This window comes from Choloepus didactylus, chromosome 4, assembly GCF_015220235.1.
Source record: "Choloepus didactylus isolate mChoDid1 chromosome 4, mChoDid1.pri, whole genome shotgun sequence".
NCBI lineage: Eukaryota > Metazoa > Chordata > Mammalia > Pilosa > Megalonychidae > Choloepus > Choloepus didactylus.
In genome coordinates this window covers 173,222,277-173,242,570 of record NC_051310.1, presented here as the reverse complement: position 1 = coordinate 173,242,570, position 20,294 = coordinate 173,222,277, and the positions used below count along the sequence as shown (strand labels likewise).

The 20,294-nt window shown below is 38.7% G+C and overlaps 1 protein-coding gene across 1 annotated transcript in view; it reads right to left on the bottom strand.

Moving 5' to 3' along the window:
- Nucleotides 1-19,936, bottom strand: part of LOC119533004 — a 131,422-nt gene extending 111,486 nt beyond the window's left edge. Inside the window, exons 1-3 of the mRNA XM_037835189.1 lie at nt 19,900-19,936; nt 19,744-19,810; nt 16,967-17,057 (exon numbers count right to left, since the gene is read on the bottom strand). Coding sequence (XP_037691117.1) covers nt 16,967-17,057; nt 19,744-19,810; nt 19,900-19,936 — 195 coding nt within the window. The remainder of the gene's footprint in view (nt 1-16,966; nt 17,058-19,743; nt 19,811-19,899) is intronic.
- Between the last annotated feature and the right edge of the window lie 358 nt (nt 19,937-20,294).

Sequence of the window (20,294 nt, the reverse complement as noted above, 5' to 3'; positions counted from 1 at the left end):
ATGATGTTTTGAACTTTGAAAAGCAATTTTGAATTCATTTGAAATAATAAACAGGAAAGATTAGCCAAAAATTTGAGAAAGGGAAATGAGGGTGCACTTGTCCAACAAGAAATCAAAATTTATACAGATAAAGGAATTAAACTGCAATGCAGCAGAGTTAGAATCAATAGGCAGACTGAGAAAGTGAAAAAAAAAGGACTAAGAATAATATGTTATTAAATTATAAAACCAGCGTGTTAGTTTGAAGCTGTTATGCACCCCAGAAGAGGCCATGTTCTTTTAATCCATTCCTGTGGGTGCAGACCTTTTGTGGTTAAGACCTTTTGATTAGGTTATTTCAATTGAGATGTGACCCAGCCCATTCAAGGTGGGCCTTAATCCTTTACTAGAGTCCTTTATAAGAGGATAAAGGACACACAGAAAAAGCCCAGAGAGTTCAGAGAAGCTAAGAGATGAAATTAAGAGACGCTCATAGAGAAAAGCCCCAGAGAAGCTAGGAGAGGACCCAGAGAAGCTCAGAGAGGATGCCACTGAAGCCAGAAGCTGAAAGCAATGAAACCCAGGAGAAAAGGACCAGCAGACACCGGCCTTGTGCCTTCCCATGTGACAGAGGTGTCCCAGATGCCAGCAGCCTTTCTTCAGAGAAGGTATCATCTTGTTGATGCCTTAATTTGGACATTTTTGTGGCTTTAAAACTAAATTTGTAAGCTAAGAAATCCCCTTTGTAAAAGCCAACCTATTTCTGGTATATTGCATTCCAGCAGCTTTATCAAACTGAAACAGGCAGTATTAAATTGGTGATAAAAGGAAGAATTATTCAATAAATTGTGCTCAGGCAATTGGTTGACTATTTGACCTTTGCTTCCTCTTTTTTTTAATATATAATTCAATTTTATTGAGATATATTCACATACCATATAGTCATACAAAGTGTACATTCAATTGTTCACAGTACTACCATATAGTTGTACGTCCATCACCAAAATTAATTTTTGAACATTTTGATTACCACATACACAAAAGCAATAAGAATAAAAATTAAAGTGAAAAAGAACAATTAAAGTAAAAAAGATCACTGGGTGCTTTTTTTTTTTTTTTTTGGCCCCCGTTTTTCTACTCATCCATCCATACACTGGACAAAGGGGAGTGTGATCCACATGGCTTTCTCAATCACATTGTCACCCCTCATAAGCTACATTTTTATACAATTGCTTTCAAGATTCAAGGGTTCTGGGTTGTAGTCTGATAGTTTCAGATATTTACTTCTAGCTATTCCAATTCATTAGAACCTAAAAAGGGTTATCTATATTATGTGCAGGAGTGCCCACCAGAGTGACCTCTCGGCTCCTTTTGAAATCTCCCAGCTGCTGAAACTTATTTCATTTCATTTCACATCCCCCTTTTGGTCAAGAAGATGTTCTCCATCCCATGATGCCGGGTCCAGATTCCTCCCCAGGAGTCATATTCCACATTGCCAGGGGTATTTACAACTCTGGGTGTCAGATCCCATATAGGGGGGAGAGCAGTGATTTAATCTGCCAAGTTGGCTTAGTTAGAGAGAGAGGGCCACATCTGAACAACACCTTGTACAGTTTTATGGTGCTATTAATAGTTTTTCATCATAAGTATAGATGCAAAGGACGTAATTTCTGGTATGTTTTAATATTGACATTTTAACAAAAAATATACTCCGAGGAATCCAAATACCAAACCATTTTGATTCCAACCACTCCACTTAGAGATTTACATAAACAATTTTTGTTTTCCATTAGATTATTCCACACCACTGATATTTCATTCTTCTTTCACCCACAAAATTAAACCTGCATTATATATATTGGCAGATAAACATTTATAAGGTTCTGATTTTTACTTGAAAGCTCAACTTTTCCATTGGTAACAAATACTCTCAGTTGTTTTCCTTGACAGGTTCATTTGGGTCATTTTCTAGAAAATATCTGCTGGATATCTAAGTCTAAATAGCCATAGTTTGTCTCTCAGTTATTTTTACAATTAAAATCCTATTCTATGAAAAAGGGGTTAGCTTAGCCTGTAACTCAAACAATGACCCACATTCTTGAGTCAACCATTGAACTTTGGTTTGTGATAGATGCATAATATACGTTTAGGCCTGAAAGTCTTTTATTGGTCAGCTGTCATCTATATTCAGAGAAACAGTGCCCTCCTCTGTGTAGCTCTTAGCGCAGGGTGTGCACATCCTCAAGGTCATGGGATGAAATCAGTATCCATGGAGCCCATACTGAGTACCTCTCCAGACTCTACATGTGTCAGCTCCTGATCCTCATGATAGCCCTGCGAAGTGGGCCTGCCATCACCCTGATTTTTTTTTAATTTTTATTTTGAAATAAATTCAAACTTACAGGAACAGTTGCAAAAATAATACAAACATGATACACAGAACTCCAGTCTATCCCAACCCCTCTCCACTGATAACTCAATCTACCAACTTTAATATTTTGTCACTTTACCATTTCTTTCTTTTCCTCCCTCCCGGTCTATCATCCATCATCTATTGCTCTGTCTTCTGAACATATAAGAGCAAGTTGCACACATCCTTGAACAAATAATATAATTCACATATACATTTCCTATGAACAAGAATATTCATTTATGTAATCACATTAAGTATAGTTAAGAAGTTCAAGAAATTTAACATTGATATAAAGCTTACATTCTATATTTCATTTTTTTCTTATGTCCCAATTGTGTCCTTTTGAGCCTTTTCTCCTCTATTCTTAGATCTTATCCAGGATCATCTATGGAATTTAATTGTCATTATCTATTTAGACTGCCTTTTTTTTCAATTGTGGAAACATATATATAGCATAAATCCTCCTATTCCAACCCCTCCCAAGCATTCTATTTAGTGGGATTAATCACATTCACAATGTTGCAATGCCATCACCTTCCCACCATCCATTACTAGAAATTTCCCTTCACCCCAAACAAAAACCCTACGCTCATTTCTTATTAATTCCCTATTACCCCTCCCCCCACTTCTCATAACCCATGCTCTACTTTTCATCTCTATGATCATATTCTCTGATACTTGCTTTGTGTTTACCATGGGGCTTAAATTTAACATCCTAAATCTACAACAATCTTGTTTCCTTTGATAACAACTTAACTTCAATAGGACACATAAACTATGTTCCTATACTCCTCCATTCCCCCACCTTTATGTAGTTCTTGTCAAAAATTACATATTTTACATTGAGTCCAAAACCACTGATTTATCATTACACTTTATGTATTTTAGATCCTTTAGGAAGTAAATAGTGGAGTTACAAATCAAAAATACAGTAGTATTGGTATTTATATTTACCATGTGATCATTATCAGAAATCTTTATTTCTTCATGTGGTTTCAGTCAATTGTTTAGTGTCCCTTCCTTTCAGCCTGCACAATTCCCTTTAGCATTTCTTATAGGACTGATCTACTGGTAATGAAGTCCCTCAGCTTTTGATTATCTGGGAATGTTTTCATCTCCCCCTCATTTTTAACCTCCAGTTGTTTGTGAATTTTCTAAGTCTCTATTGGTTATTGACTTCTAATTGTATTCAACTGTGGTCAGAGGATGTGCTTTGAATAATTTCAATTTTTTTTTACTTTATTGAGGCTCATTTTATGTCTCAGCACATGGTCTATTCTGGAGAAAGTTCTGTGATCACTAGAGAAGAATGTGTATCCTGGTGATCTGGGATGTGATGTTCTATATATGTCTGTCAAATCCAATTCATTTATCAGTTTGTTTAGGTTATCAGTTTCCTTATTGGTCTTCTGTCTGGTTGATCTACCTATAGGAGAGAGTGATGTGTTGAAGTCTCCCACAATTATTGTGGAACTATCCATTGCTTCCTTTAGTTTTGCCAGTGTTAGTTTCATTTATTTTGTGGCAACATGATTGGGGGCATAAACATTTATAAGTGTTAATTCTTCTTGTTGAATTGCCCCTTTTATTAGTATGTAGTGGCCTTCTTTGCTGCTCATAACATCCTTGCATTTAAAGTCTATTTTATCTGAGATTAATATTGCTACTCCTTCTTTATTTTGGCTGTACCTTGCATGAAATATTTTTCCATCCTTTCACTTTCAATTTCTGTCTCCCTGTGTCTGTGATGAGTCTCTTGCATGCAACATATTGATGGTTCATATTTTTTGATCCATTCTTCCAATCTATATCTTTTAATTGGGGAGTTTAATCCATTTACATTCAACATTATTACCGTGAAAGCATTTCTTGAATCAGCCATCCTATCCTTTGGTTTATGTTTTTCAGATATATTTTTCCCTCTCTCTCTTATTGCCCTTTACTGAACCAATACTGAATCTCTTTAGCACTGAACCTTTCTCTGTATCTCTCTGTCCTTTCTTTGTTTCTCTGTTGGTAGGGCTCTCTTTAGTATCTGAAGTAGGGCAGGTCTTTTATTAGCAAAATCTCTCAGCCATTTGTTTGTGAAAAATTTAAGCTCTCCCTCAAATGTGAAGGAGAGCTTTGCTGGATAAAGTATTCTTGGTTGGAAATTTTTCTGTCTCAGAGTTTTAAATATGTCATGCCACTGCCTTCTCACCTCCATGGTGGCCGCTGAATAGTCACTACTTAGTCTTATGTTGTTTCCCTTGTATGTGGTGAGTTGCTTTTCTCTTGCTGCTTTCAGAACTTGCTCCTTCTCTTCAGTATTTGACAGTCTGATCAGAATATGTCTTGGAGTGGGTTTATTTGGATTTATTCTATTTGGAGTTCACTGGGCACTTATGCTTTGTGTATTTATATTGTGTAGAAGGCTTGGGAAGTTTTCCCCAATTTCTTTGAATGCTCTTTCTAGACCTTTACCCTTCTCTTCCCCTTCTGAGACTCCAATGAGTCTTATATTTGGATGTTTTATTTTATCTATCATATCCCGGAGGTCCATTTCGATTTTTTTTCTCCATTCTTTCTTTTGTTCTTTCATTTTCCATTCTGTGGTCCTCGAGGATGCTGATTCGTTGTTCAGCTTCCTCTAGTCTTGTACTATGAGTGTCCAGAATCTTTTTAATTTGGTCAACAGTTTCTTTTATTTCCATGAGATCATCTATTTATTTATTTACTCTTGCAATTTCTTCTTTATGCTCTTCTAGGGTCTTCTTCATGTCCTTTATATCCTGTGCCATGCTCCCACTGTTTGTCTTTAGTTATTTGATTAATTGCTCCAAGTACTGTGTCTCCTCTGATCTTTTGATTTGGGTGTTTGGGTTTGGGTTATCCATATCGTCTGGTTTTTTCATATGCTTTAAAATTTTCTGTTGTTTTCGGCCTCTTGGCATTTGCTTTACTTCATAGGGTTCTTTTAGGATATGTTGAATTATTCAAAGACTAATCTCTAATTTGTCAGATCCACAGCTTGGTGGCATACACTTTCTCTAACTAACCAGCAGATGGCGTCTGCGAGTCACCTATTCCCCTCAAGTCAGTTCTCCCCAACTTTGTCTTTGTGGTGTGTGGGGGCCTGATTCTTGTGGAGTCCAATTAGTGCACCAAGTTTGGGTGTGTTGTTGGTGCTGTCTGCCCTGAATGTGGGGTGTGTGTCTGAGTGGTTAGGGAGGCAGGGCAGCTTTAATAATCAAACCTCTCAGGTGTTCCTGGAGATTTAAGGCTGTTGCAAGAGTCTAAACCTTCATTTCAGTGTCACCACAGATTGTCTCTGCTGCTGACCCACAAGTCCTTGGTATTGGCATATGGTCCCTGGGATTTCTGAGTGGGTCCCTCTTCCAAGCCGTGCCCTTCTAGGGCCTCTGCTGAGGGAAGGTTGTGCTACATCACAAGTGCACTCCATCCCTCAAGGGAAGTTCTGGGCCACCGGCCTCTGTAGGGGTGTTCCCAGCCTGCTGAAAGGATGGCTGAATGGAGTGTGTTAATTTCCCCCTTTTCACACAGCAATGCCTTCCCAGCTCTGAGACAATTAGCTGCAGGTGAACAAAAGGCTGTTGTCCATGCCCAATATTGTAGCATGTATTTGTGTTGCTGGAAACACTTCCTGTCACACTGGGTTTTTTGGTGTGGCTCTGAGCTGTGGCTCTGGCACTGGACAAGAGCGTTCCCAGCCCACCAGGAAGATGGCTACAAGGGGCATGGTTTTTTCCCCTTTTGGCTCACCTCTGCCTCCCTCGTTTTGAGACAATTAGCAGTGGGTGCACAAAAGGCTACCTTCCATGCCAGATATTAAGGCGTTTGCACAGCCTGTTCCTGCCACACTTTACTGTGTGGTTCTTGCTGCCATATCTGCAGCCACTTTTGGGTTTTTTAAAAAAGAACCAGTCCACCTCCAAATGCCAATCCACAGTCTCCCCACACTGCAGCATGGCTGCTGGGTATTCAGCAGGCTTACTCACTCATTTCAGATCACAGTCTCCTGGTTTCACCAAGTGCACAGTCCCTGTGGATTTAGCAGACCTTGTCCGGCTGGTGCATCACTGGAACTGATGTTCTGGGTCACTTTCTGGCTTTTATCTAATATTTCTCATGGAGGTGTTTTTTTGCCTGGTCTCTTCTAGCCACCATCTTAGGTTCTCCCTGCTTCCACTTTTTATGCCATGCATCCTAATAAAACCAGATGGACTCAAGACTTAAGTGTGGAAAATGTATCCTTATTTTTAATTTGCATTTCTTTGCTTATCACTTATCCATATTTCTTGGTTGGACTTACACCAACTCATGTAACTGCTATCTTTACTAATAGAAGCCTCATGTATCTGATAGTAGAGTCATTATAAAGCAACCATTGTATTTATCCACCAAATATAGTTAATATTACTTTTAGTTTCTAAAATATCCACTGCTGATTCTCAAACCAAAGACCCTGCTACATGTCATCTGGCAGTCGACAGTCTTCTTTCTCTACCTAGTTCTACCACTAAGCCTTGGACTATTCAATTCTATTAATAATAAGGGCTCATATTAAAAAGTGAGAATAATAATCTGTGGCCTGTTGTCCAAGCCATAGCATATGATCATTGGAAATGATTTCTAATGGCCTTAAGGAAGTTGCCTTCTTTTTAAAATGCTATATAAACTTCCTAGTGGTGTTTTGGCTGTTATTGTTTGCACAGGTGGTAATATATTCATACAGATACCATCTGCCTTTCTTTCTACAAAAGGTAGAGAGGTAGTAACTGGAACAGATGCATATAAAAACCTGATGAATATCTGATGACTCTCCCAACTGCACTTCCCTTTGGTTCTTTTGTTTCTCCTTTGCATTCCCTCCCAACTTCTCCCAGCCCCTAGTTTGCTACTGAAGCTTAACAAGTCTTCATTGTTTAACATTTCTCAGTACATTCCCTTGAGTCCTTAACAGGAAAGTTGCTCTTTATGTCTAAAAAATAAACCAATAGCAAATAGAATTTCTAAATTTGGCAGGAACTTCTATTATGTTTTAAGGTAGGTGGTATCTCAGTGCTGACTGAACCAGTCCACCAAAGCTTCATGCCTTTATTACCCCACTCACCCATCAACACTACAACATGTGTAAAATGATTTTTAAACATCCAGTCTTATGGTAAAATAACATGTTCTCTTTTTCTTGGCAATGAGTTGCTAAAAGAAAGAGACTAATTTGGAGATACTCAGGGATAAATAACATAACTGCCTGAAAGGAGAAAGTATTAATCTACACGAGGTGTCAGTCCTGCTGCTCAGAATCCAGGTTAACTAGTTTATCCTGTAATTAAAACTGAGATGCCTTGTGCTGAAAATCTTTGCAGCCTGAGCACTAATTTCACTATCTTCTTCTCTCCGAATTATTGGAACTCTATGTCTTTTCCTTCCTCTTCTATCAAGAGTCTCAAGGCCTAGCAGTGAGGTAGTCAGAAAGGCCAAGAGTCAGCTTTCTCGCCTCTCTCAAAAGGGCTGGCCAGAGATGGGGAGGAAACTCTCTGGCCAAAGACAGCTAAAGCCCCAGCAGGCTGCCTGGGTCAATTCTCTAGGCTCTGGGGGCAGGTTCACTTGTCATTCTCTAGTTCTTGCAGTGGTGGCTGCTCCTCCTATTGTTACAGAAGATTCTAAACTCTGCTCTAGACTCAGACTGAAGCAGAAACAGAGCAAACCTTCAGATGGCTCAGTTTCAAGGTACTTAAACCTACCTCCCACAAAAAAAAGGAGTCCCGCATACGTTAGGTCTAGCTCATCAAGGTGTTATGTGAGAAATGGGGGCCAAAGTCTCAACTAGTAATATGGATTACCTGGTCTTGACCTCTTGCCATTTGTAGGCTTGGACACCTCAGTGGGAGGGGTGACCCATTAAGGACAGGATTTGGGTCCCCCGGGGTCCATGGACAAATAGTATTTCAATTTACTTCCTGAATTTCACACCAACATCTATTTCCAATGTACATATTAAAGTCCCAAAAGAAACTTCTAAGCCCTAGGACAGACTAACTCATCCCAGTCAAATCTTGAACATTTCAAGGAAAATAAACATTTTCTAAAAACAACATTTGCTTTTGAAAAATTAGTAGCAGAATCTAGATCTGTTTCTACCTTGATTACAACCTTCAGAAAAGCCAAAAGGAAAATACACGAACATTTTAACAATTTTGATGAGATAACAATATAATAGTGATATTTTCCTATTTTTCAACATTTTCCATAATACTTGTTTTGCTGCCTTTACTCCTAATAATATCAGTAGGAAAAACTAACACATATAGTGTACCAATTAATGATATAGAAAATAGAGAAAAGCTGTTTTCAAAGCTTGGAAACATAACCCACAGAAGTTTCAATAACTATAAAAACTTAACTTATTCAACTTTTTATTACCACCCCTAGACTATGTGCAGATCCTTCATGAACATACATACATACATAAATACATAATAGCTAATGTCACAATGAAATGCTCTCCCTGTCTTTTTCTTCTCTACATTTCCTATCCTTCCTTCTTGGACACTTCCTTCATCTAATTGCTTAATAGCTGTTCTGGTTTGCTAACACTGCTGTTATGCAAAATACCAGAAATGGATTGGCTTTTATAAAGGGGGTTTATTTAGTTACAAATTTACAGACTGAAGGCCATGAAAGTGTCCAAGCTAAGGCATCAACACAAGTATACCTTCACCAAAGGAAGGCCAATGGCATCCGGAAAACCTCTGTTAGATGGGAAGGCACATGGCTGGCATCTGCTAATCCTGGGTTGTGTTCCAGCTTCTCTCTCAGCAACTGTGCATTCTTCAAAATTGTTGCTTTTAGGGCTTTTTGTCCTCTCTTTGTTTCTGTGGAGCAAACTGGGCTGGTATCTCAAAAGTCTGCTTTCAACGGCTGTCTCCAAAATGTCCCCCTCAGCTGCTCTGAGGTGCTTCTGTTTGTTCTCTTTTATAGGCCTCCAGTGATTAAATCAAGACCTGCCCTGAATGGGTGAGGTCCATATCTCCATGGAAATAATTTAATCAAATGTTTCACCCATGGTCGATTGAGTCATATCTCCATGGTAACAATCAAAAGATTCCAACCTAATCAACACTAATACATCAGCCCCCACAAGACTGAATCAAAGAATGTGGCATTTGGGGGGACATAATACATCCAAACTGGCACAATAGCCAAAATGGGAAACTGAAAGATTTTTTATTGTCATCATGCTTTTATACATTAAATGTTACATGCTCTCAAATTCTAAAGTAACTTGTTGGACTTCCACATCTACATCTAACAGTCCAACCGATAACTAATAACAACTTATAAACTCTAGACAAAATATAAAAAGCAACTACCCGAGGATTCTTAGGAGTAAACACAAGCAGGCAGGTTGTGGGGGACATTCAAAACTTGTAGAAACAACTAATGCAATCTATTAACACTGGGGGGAAGTATATGGGAACTCTATATTTTCTGTATGATTTTTCCATAAACCTACAGCTTCTCTAAACAAAAATTTTTAATATAAAAAAATTTACTTTGGATAACCGTGGTGTTTATTCTCAAAGATCATTTTTTATGATACTTGATGTAAATGTAAAATAAAAAGTGTAAAATGAAAGTGTTATCATTGGATAGTAAACCAAAAATCAATATGAAACAAAATTTGTGGAAACAACTGGCCAGGAGGTAAGTGTCTAGATTTTTTGTGAATTCACCCTAAAAGCAGGCCACAGTTGGAGAACGGCATGGTCCAGGTGGCAAAACCTTTGATATAAAGCCTTTCATTCATTCTAGCCAGAAGAAACTGAGATAGGAACTTAATCAGCAACCATGACTCCACAGTGAAAGGGGAATACCAAAGAGGAGAGAGTCAGAGAAGGTAATCTCCTAATTCCATGTCTAAAGAAGTCTCAGACTGATCTCTGAACCATGCATATGTGGGACAGTCAAAGCAGCACAACAAAGGTCTAAAGACCTGAGCTGAGATTTGAATCTCTGACCACAAAGAATGAGACAGAGATTATAGTGAGTATAACCTGATGAATTGCCTGCTAAAAGAAAATCATCAACATTCTTAGGAGATATAACAGCACCCAGAGACAGCATGACATAATATTCACAATGTCCAGGATATAATTCAAAAATATTTGGTGTAAAAATACCCAGGAAAATGTGACACTTTCCCAAGGGAAAAGATAATAATAGATGCCAATTCAGAGATGGCACACATGTTGAAATTATTAGACAAGGACTTTAAAGCAGTTATTATAACTATGCTCAATGAATAAAGGAAAATTCCTTAGAGATAAACAATAAGATAGAAAATCTCAGCAGAGAAATGGAAAATAGAAAAAATAGAAAATTTACACTTGAAAAATAATATTTTCAATAAAAATTTGAGTAAACTGACTGTTCTGGTTTCCTAATGCTGCCATTTTGCAAAACACCAGAAATGGATTGGCTTTTATAAAGGGGGTTTATTTGATTACAAAGTTACAGTCTTAAGGCCATTAACTGTCCAAGGTAAGGCATCAACAATAGGATACCTTCACTGGAGAAAGACCATTGGCATCTGGAAAACCTCTGTTAGCTGGAAAGGCACGTGGCTGGTGTCTGCTTGCACCCAGCTTGCATTTCAAAATGTTCTCCAGAGTATCAGCTTTCAATGACCATCTTCAAAATGTTCCTCTAAGCTGCAGCTCTTCTGAAGTCCTGTTTGTGAGCCCCTTTATAAGACTCCAGTGAACTAACCAAGGCCCATGCTGAACGGGTGGGGCCACACCTCCATGGAAACATTCAATCAGAGGTCACACCATAACCAAAGGTGTCATGCACAGTTGGGTAGGTCACATCACCATGGAAACAACCTAATTCCAACATCCCACAAGATTGGATTAAAAGATCATGGCTTTTTCTTGGGGGACATGATATATCCAAACTGGCACAATGACTTAATAGAAAAATGGAGCTATCAGAGGAAAAAAGTCAGTAAACTGGAAGATACATCAACAGAAATTATCCAGCATAAGAGAAAAAAAAAGCTTAAAAAAGAAAAGGCTTCAGATACATGTGGAACAATACCAAAAGGTCTAGAATATAAGTAATCAGTATCCCAGAAGGAGAGGACAGAAAGGAGCAGAAAAATTATTTGAAGAAATAATGTCTGAGAACATCCCAAATTTGAAGAAAGACATAAATTTATGGACTCAGGAAGTTCAGTAAACCCCAAGAAGGATAAATTCAAGAAAACCACATTCATTCATATCATAAACTACTGAAAACCCAAGACAAAGATAAAATCCAGAAAGAAGACAGTGATGAACAATACTTTACAGGGAAAAAATGATTCAAATAACTGTGAACATCCCACAGAGAACACTGAGACCCAAATGTAGTGAAACAAATCTTGTGAAGTGCTAAAAGACAAAAAATTATTAATCCAGAATTCTATATCTAACAAACATATCCTTAAAAAATAAAGGTAATATGAAGACATATTCAGTTAAAGGAAAACTAAGAGAATTATTCCACAGCAGATGTGAACAATAAGAAACTCTAAAGAAATTTATGCAAGCTGAAGGGAAATTACACCAGAGGGAAACTTGGATCATCAGGAACGAATGAAAAGGATCAAAAACTGTCATATATTTAAGTAAGTGTAAAAGTTCATTTTTTCTCTTCAATTTTTAATGTTATGAAAAATTATATTGTCTTACGGTGTTTGTGTACATAAGTGTAATACATGTGACCAAAAATACAGGAGAGGGGCAGGTAAGTGAACAGTAAGTTTTCTCCATTTTATGTGAACTACTTCACTATTAACTCTAAGTAGATGGAAAATTTAAGGGTGCATATTGTAATTCCTAGAGAGACCAGATTTTAAAATAATATATAGAGAGCAGCAAGATGGCAACATAGAGAGGAGTGAAATTCAGTTAGTCCCCTGGAAGAACTAATGAACAACCAGGAACAACTAGTAAATAATTTGGAATAACTGCTGGGGGACAACTGTAACTGTCCACACATCATACACCAGCCTGGATTGGGAGGAATGCCTGACACCACAGCAAAGAATCTGTTAAGTAAAGGCTGTGGAACTGTGCTGAGAGCCCCTCCCCCATGGCAGGCTGAGCTGCAAAACCTCACTGTGGTAGAGAACAGCACGGCTCACTCCAAGGGAGTGAATATAGCTCAGCTGAGCTCCAACTAGGGTCTTAATTAACAAAAGTGGACTGCTGAATACAGGCTACAAACCCCCAACAAGCAAACTGAGGCTTTTAGTGACAAATGACCTTAAAGAACCAGAAGACTCATCTGTTCTGGAAGGAGGAGCCCAGAAGACCAGGTGCTACCTCTGGCTGATGGGTGAAACTGGTGGGGAAGGTGTGTGTACTGGCTCTAAAAGGGGGCTTTCTGTCCCTTTTTTTTCTATCTCTCTCAACCTGTGGGGCTCAGAGGAGAGAGTCGCAGCCATTCGCAGTTTGCAGTGCTCTGACCCAGACAGGTGGAGATAACAGTGAGAGAGACTATTTTTTTTAATAATTCAATTTTATTGAGATACACTCACATACCATGCTGTCATACAAAGCATACAATCAACTGTTCACAATACCATCATACAACTGTGCATCCATCAGATCCCAGAGCCTGGGAGAAAATAGACAAAACAGAAACTAAAAAGGCCACACCTCCTTATACCAGTCAGGAGTGACAGACTGATAGGCACCACCTGCTGGATAGGTTACGAAAAGCACAGCAACTGGAAACCTCACAGGAATGTCTATCATTCTTCTAAGATACACCCTGAATATAACGCCATTCTGAGACCTGAACCCATGCTGGTCTGGAAAAACCTGACTGGGGTAATCAAGGAAACCAGACGCCTAGACAACAGAAAACTACAATGTATAGTAGGAAAAATGAAGATATGGCCCACTCAAAGGAAAAAACTTACACCTCAATCAAGAAACAGTTGAGATATTGTTTCACATTAATGCAACAATCTATTAAAAATTTTCAAAGAAATATGCTAAATCAAATCAAAAACCAAATCAATGAGTTCAGGGAAGATATAACAAAAGAGATGAAGGCTATAAAGAAAACACTGGGTGAAAATAAGGTAGAAATTAAAAGTTTGAGAAAACAACTGGCAGAATCTATGGAAATGAAAGACACAACATGAGAGATGAAAAACACAGTGGAGACGTACAACACCAGATCTCAAGAGGCAGAAGAAAACACTCAGGAACTGGAGAACAAGACACCTGAAATCCTACACACGCAAAAAAAGATAAGGAAAAGAATGGAAAAATATGAACAATGTCTCAGGAAATTGAATGACAACATGAAATGCATGATGGTACGTGTCATGGGTGTCCCAGAAGGAGAGAAAGGAAAAGGGGCAGAAGCAGTAATAGAGGAAAAGGAAATAATCAATGAAAATTTCCCATCTCTGATGAAAGACATAAAATTGCAGACCCAAGAAGCGCAGTGTACCCGAAACAGAATAGATATGAATAGACCTATGCCAAGACACTTAATAATCAGATTATCAAATGTCAAAGACAAAGAGAGAATCCTGAAAGCAGCAAGAGAAAAGCGAGCCATCACATACAAAGGAAGCTTGATAAGACTATGTGTCAATTTCTCAACAGAAACGATGGAGGCAAGAAGGAAGTGGTGTGATATATTTAAGATACTGAATGAGAAAAACCACCAACCAAGAATCCTATAGCCAGCAAAACTGTCCTTCAAATATGAGGGAGAGTTTAAAATATTCTCTGACAAACAGACAATGAGAGAGTTTGTGAACAAGAAACCTGCTCTACAGGAAATACTAAAGGGAGCACTAGCACTACAGACAGATAGGAAAAAACAGGAGCAAGAGGTTTGGAACACAATTTTGGATGATGGTAGCACAGCAAGGTAAGTACACTGAACAAAGAAGATTGTAAATGGTTGAAAGAGGAAGGTTAGGAGCATGTGGGACACCAGAAGGAAAGAGGAAAGATAAAGGCTGGGACTTTATAACTCAATGAAACCTAGGGTGCTCAACAATTGTGATAAAATGTACAAATATGATTTTACATGAGGGAGGACAAATGAATGTTGACCTTACAAGGTGTTAAAAATAGTGTGGTGGGGAAAAAATACAATCAATGCAAACCAGAGACTATAGTTAACAGAAACATTGTATGTGCTTCCTTTAATATAACAGAAGCAATATACCAAAGCTAAATGCATTTAAGAGGGGGACATAAGGGAGGGGTATGGGACTCTTGGCATTGGTGATATTTTCTGAGTCTTATTCTACTTTAGGTTAACTCTATCTTTCCTTTTGTTGCTTTTTAGCTGTCATGTTTTTTTTTTCTTTCTTTTTCTTTTTCCTTTGTCTCTCTACCTTCTTTGACTCTTCCTCCTTCTTTGTGGAAAAAATGGAGATGTCCTCATATAGATAGTGGTGATGGTGATGAATACAGAAATATATATACAGGGAACCATCAATTGTTTACTTAGGATGGAATGTATGTGGGTGAACAAAACTGTGTAAAAAAAAAAAACAGATTGATGAAGAAACCTTGATGGCACTACATCGAATGAAATAAGTCAGACACATAAGGACAAATATTGCATGGTCTTACTGATATGAACTAATTAAAATATATAGAATCATAGACATGAAATATAAGTTACCAGGATATAGAACAAGGTTAAAGAATGGGGAGCAGTTGCTTATTGTGAGCAGAATGTTCAACCGGGTTGAACTTAAGTGTTTGGAAATGGACAGAGGTGACAGTAGCACGTTATTGTGAGAGTAACTAACAGTGCTGAATGGTGTGTGAATGTGGTGAAAAGGGGAAGCTTAGAGTCATGTATGTCACCAGAAGGAAAGTTGGAGGTTAAAAGATGGGAATGTAAAAAACAGTGAATCTTGTAGTGGACAATATCCCTGATTAACTGTACAAATATTAGAAATCTCTTTCATGAACTAGAACAAATGTATGACACTATAACTAGAAGTTAATAATAGAGGGTGTGCTGGTTTGAATGTATTATGTCTCCCAAAATGCCATTATCCTTGATGTAATCTTGTTATGGGCAGACATATCAGTGTTGATTAGATTGTAATTCTTTGAGTGTTTCCATGGAGATGTGACCACTCTGACTGGATAGTTTCCATGGAGGTGTGGCCACGCCCATTCAGCATGGGCCTTGATTAATTTACTAGAGCACTGTTTAAGCTCAGACAAAAGGAGCAAACTTGCTACAGCCAAGAGGGAAACTTTGAAGAATGCACAGAAACTGAGAGTAGCTGCAGATGAGAGACAGTTTGAAGATGGCTGTTGAAAGCAGACTCTTGCTCTGGAGAAGCTAAGAGAGGACAAACACCCCAAGGGCAACTAAGAGTGACATTTTGAGGATCTGCAGCCTATAGAGGAATGTCCTGGGAGAAAGCCATTTTGAAACCAGAACTTTGGAGCAGACGTCAGCCACGTGCCTTCCCAGCTAACAGAGGTTTTCTGGATACCACTGGCCATCCTCCAGCGAAGGTATCCAATTGCTGATGTGTTACCTTGGACACTTTATGGCCTTAAGACTGTAACTGTGTAACCAAATAACCCCCCTTTATAAAAGCCAATCCATCTCTGGTGTTTTGCATTCTGGCAGCATTAGCAAACTAGAACAGAGTAGTATATAGGGAAAAATATAGACCTATTGCAAACTATGTACTACAGTTAGTAGTATTTTAACATTCTTTCATCAACAGTAACAAAGGTACTATACCAATACTATGAGTCAATAATGGAGGGGGATGGTTAGGTGTATGGGAGGATCTGAGTTTTCTTTTTTTGTCTCTACTTTTTTTCTGGAGTAATGAAAATGCTCTAAAAACTGAGAAAAAATAAGTGTGATAACAGATGCACAGCTATTTGATGCTACTGTGGGCAACTGATTGTGCACTTTGGATCTTTGGATGATTGTATGGTATGTGAACAATCTCAATAAAATTAAATTTAAAAAATAAAATAATATAAAAGAAGGGGGGCATTAGGATGGCAAACAGATGCTTCAGGGCTCTGTCCCCACCATAAGTGTTTGGAAATGGACAAAGCTCCAGAAAGCAGTTAAAGGACTGCAGTAACAGGCCTAGTACTGAATCAAGAAAAAGGCTTCTTAAAAGCAGTAGGATATCATGGTTACCTAGCTAGCCCCTCTCCCATCCCCTCACTAACACACTATGCCCATGCTCAGTGAGGATCCCTGGCCCCAATTACAGAGTGAGCAGAGTGGCCCTCATGCACATGCTAGGAGGTGGTCTGAAGGAATCGCTGTCCCAGAACTTGCCCTGTATATAGAAAGCATCTCAGAGAGCTCTCCCACAGAGTGTTGTGGGAGAGCAGTCAACTCATGATACCTGGGGCAAGGGATTGCTGGCTGTAAGACATACCATGCAATGCCCAGGACCATGAGAAAATTATTTCCTGGGAAAGAGGGAATATTTGTAATCACCATGTACATGGAGGAGTTCCTAGGACCACAAGCACATACCCCAGACAAGATGCATTCACAGAAAGGATAAGGGAGTCCCCTATGCTTTGACATGGAGCTATTCTCATACAACCCATTGTATGGATAAGCCCTGAAGGAGAACAATTGTACAGGTCAATCAGCAGGACTGGGAAAGGTGGTTTCCTTTTTTCCTTCTCCTTTTTTTCAATTTCTGGGACTCAAGAAAAACTGAGTCATAAAACTAACTGAATACAAGCTTAAGGAACCAATGCCTCAGAATCTAATTTCAGTGCTAACACATTGCATTAAAATATTAAAATGTCCAGGTTTCAACAAAAGGTTACAAAACATACAAAGAAACGGGAAGTACTGGCCCAGGCAAAGAAGATTGTAGCTTTAAAAACCAACAACAAGGAGGATCAGACATTGTACAAACCAGGAAAAAAAACTTTTAAAAAAGTTTTTAAAAGGTCCTAGATATACTCCAAGAGTTAAAGGAAAACATGGACAAAGAACTAAAGGAAATCAGGAAAATGATAGGTTGAAAACAAAGAGAATATCAATGGAGACATGGAAGTTATGAAAAGGAACCAAACAGAAATGAAGACCACAGTAACAGATATTTAAAAATCTCAATGGGTTCAACAGCACATTGGAGCTTGCAGAAGAATCAGTGAACTTGAAGATAAAACCATTGGAATCATTCAGTCTGAGGAGCAGAAAGAGGAAAGGTTAAAGAAAATGAACAGAGCCCGAGGAACCTGTGGGACACAATCAAACATAACAATATTGCATTGTGGGAGTCCCAGATGGAGAAGAAAAGAGAAAAGGGCAGAGAGAATAAACAAGGAAGGCTGAAAACTTCCCCAATTTAATGAAAGGCATGAATCTACACATCCAAGATACTCAATAAACTCCAAAAGGATAAATCCAAATAGAACCATGCCATGGCATATTATGATTAGGCTGTCAAATACCAAAGATAAAGAGAGAATTCTGAAAGCCAAATGAGAGAAGCAACATGTCACCTACAGGGAGCCTTAATAAGAGTAAGTGCTGATTTCTCATTGGAAACCATGGAGGCAACAAGGCAGCGGAGTGACTTATTTAAAGTGCTGAAAGAAAAATATTGCCAGCCAAGAATTCTATATCCAGCAAAACTGTCTTTCAAAAATGAGGGAGGAATTAAGACATTCCCAGATAAACAAAAGCTGAGGGACTTTGTCACCACTAGACCAGCCCTAAAAGAGACGTTAAAGGGAGTTTGATGGGTTGAAAGGAAAGGACAATGGACAATAGATCAAAGCCATATGAAGAAATAAAAATTCCAATGAGAGTAATTACATGAGCAAATATAAATGCCAGTACTATTGTATTTTTGGTTAACAACTCCACTTTTTACTTCCTACAAGATCTCAAAGACAAATAAGTAAAGTATAATAATTAATTGGTGGGTTTGGACTTAATAATGTATAAACACATAATTTGTGACAAGAACTACATAAAAGTGAGGAGAGAGTGGGATTCATAAGCATCATTGTGTATGCTATTGAAGTAAGTTGAAATCAAAGCAAATGAGATAGTTAAAGATTTAGGATGTTAAATTTAAGCCCATGGAAGCTACAAAGAAAAAGAATATACAGAAGAAATCAGTGTACAAGATGCCAGGGGTGGGGAACAGAAGGAATGGGGAGTTCACACATAATAGGGTTTCTTTTTGGGAAGATGGGAAAGTTTTAGTGATGGAAGGTGGTGAGGGTACTATAACATGAATGTGATTAATCCCACTGAATGGTACACTTAGAAGTGGTTGAGATGGTGTTCCAGTTTGCTAATGCTGCCAGAATGCAAAATACCAGAAATGGATTGGCTTTTATAAAGGGGGCTTATTGATTACAAAGTTACAGTCTTAAGGTCATAAAGTATCCAAGGTAAGGGGGTAACTTCACTGAAGGATGGCCAGTGGTGTCTGGGAAACCTCAGTTAGCTCCGAAGGCACGTGGCTGGTGTCCACTTGCTCCCAGGTTGCATTTCAAAATGGTGTTCTCCAAAATGTTGTTCTTGAGGCATTTTATCCTCTCTTAGCTGCATCTCCTCTTCAAAATGTCACTCTTAGTTGCTCTCCTCAATGTCACTCACAGCTGCTATTTGAGCCTGTGTGGAGTACTTTTTAAAGTACTCCAGTGATCCAATTAACACCCACCCTGAATAGGTGGGGAACACCTCCATGGAAATTATCCAATCAAACGTTTCACTCACAGGTGATTGAGTCACATCTCCATGGAAACACTCAGTAAAAGAATTCCAATCTAATCAACACTAATACATCTGTCCACACAAGACTGAATCAAAGATAATGGCATTTGGGGGGACATAATACATTCAAACTGGCACAGATGGGAAAGTTTATATTGCATAAATATTCCCACAATTAAAGCAAAAAAGAAAAATGCAATTAAAGAAACAATGGCAAAGAAAATACATGATCCTGGATGATATCTAGCCAAGGAGAAAAAAGGGCCCAAAATGACATTATTGGGACATATGAAAAAAATGGAATATAGACTATAAGCTTTAAATCAGTGTTATGTTGCCTGAACTTTGGAGAGGACTGTGGGAAGATAGCCAAGTAAGAAGCTCCAGGAACCAGTTCCTTTACCAGAACAACTATTAAACAGGCAGAAACTATCTGAATCAACTATTCCAAAATTCCAGAGTCCAGTAGAACACTGTACAGCATCCAGGGAAGAGCAGGAGGAAGAAGCTGGTAAATTATGGTAAATGCCAGTAGATTGCTCTTTCCACACTGCAGTTACTGGTGCCCATTCTCCACTATCATGGCAGGCAGTTGTGGGATCTGGCCCTGAGGCCTGATGTAGCTTCCTAGTGCCAGAAAGGGACATAAAAATCCACTTCCTAAAGATCCACGGTGGGCATGGGCCAATTGCTGATTGCAGCTTTTGACTGCCTACTTCCAATTGCTGGGGACCTAGCTCTAAGGGCCGCCATTGTTTCAATTCACCATGAACAAAGTTGGCAGTGGAGCCTTAAAGATGGTAAGCTTAAAGATGGTAAGCTTCCTCAGAACTGCAGAAGACATCTGAAGGGCTGCATTTACTGGACAGGTCAAGAAAGCCCAGCTTGTGGAGCCCTTGCTGGCTCCTCTCTTATCCCCTTCTAGGTCCCTTTGTGGGACCCTGACCCTGATTCATCTGGGAAAGACTGACAAGGGAAACGCCTCTCCAGAGTGCTCCCCCAGAATTTGCTCTCCAGACAAAAGCAGCTTGAGACACAGAAAATACTGTTAAAAACAATCAAGGCAGAGCCTGGTACAAGGGCTTACCTGGTTTTAGTCCAACTGTGGAAC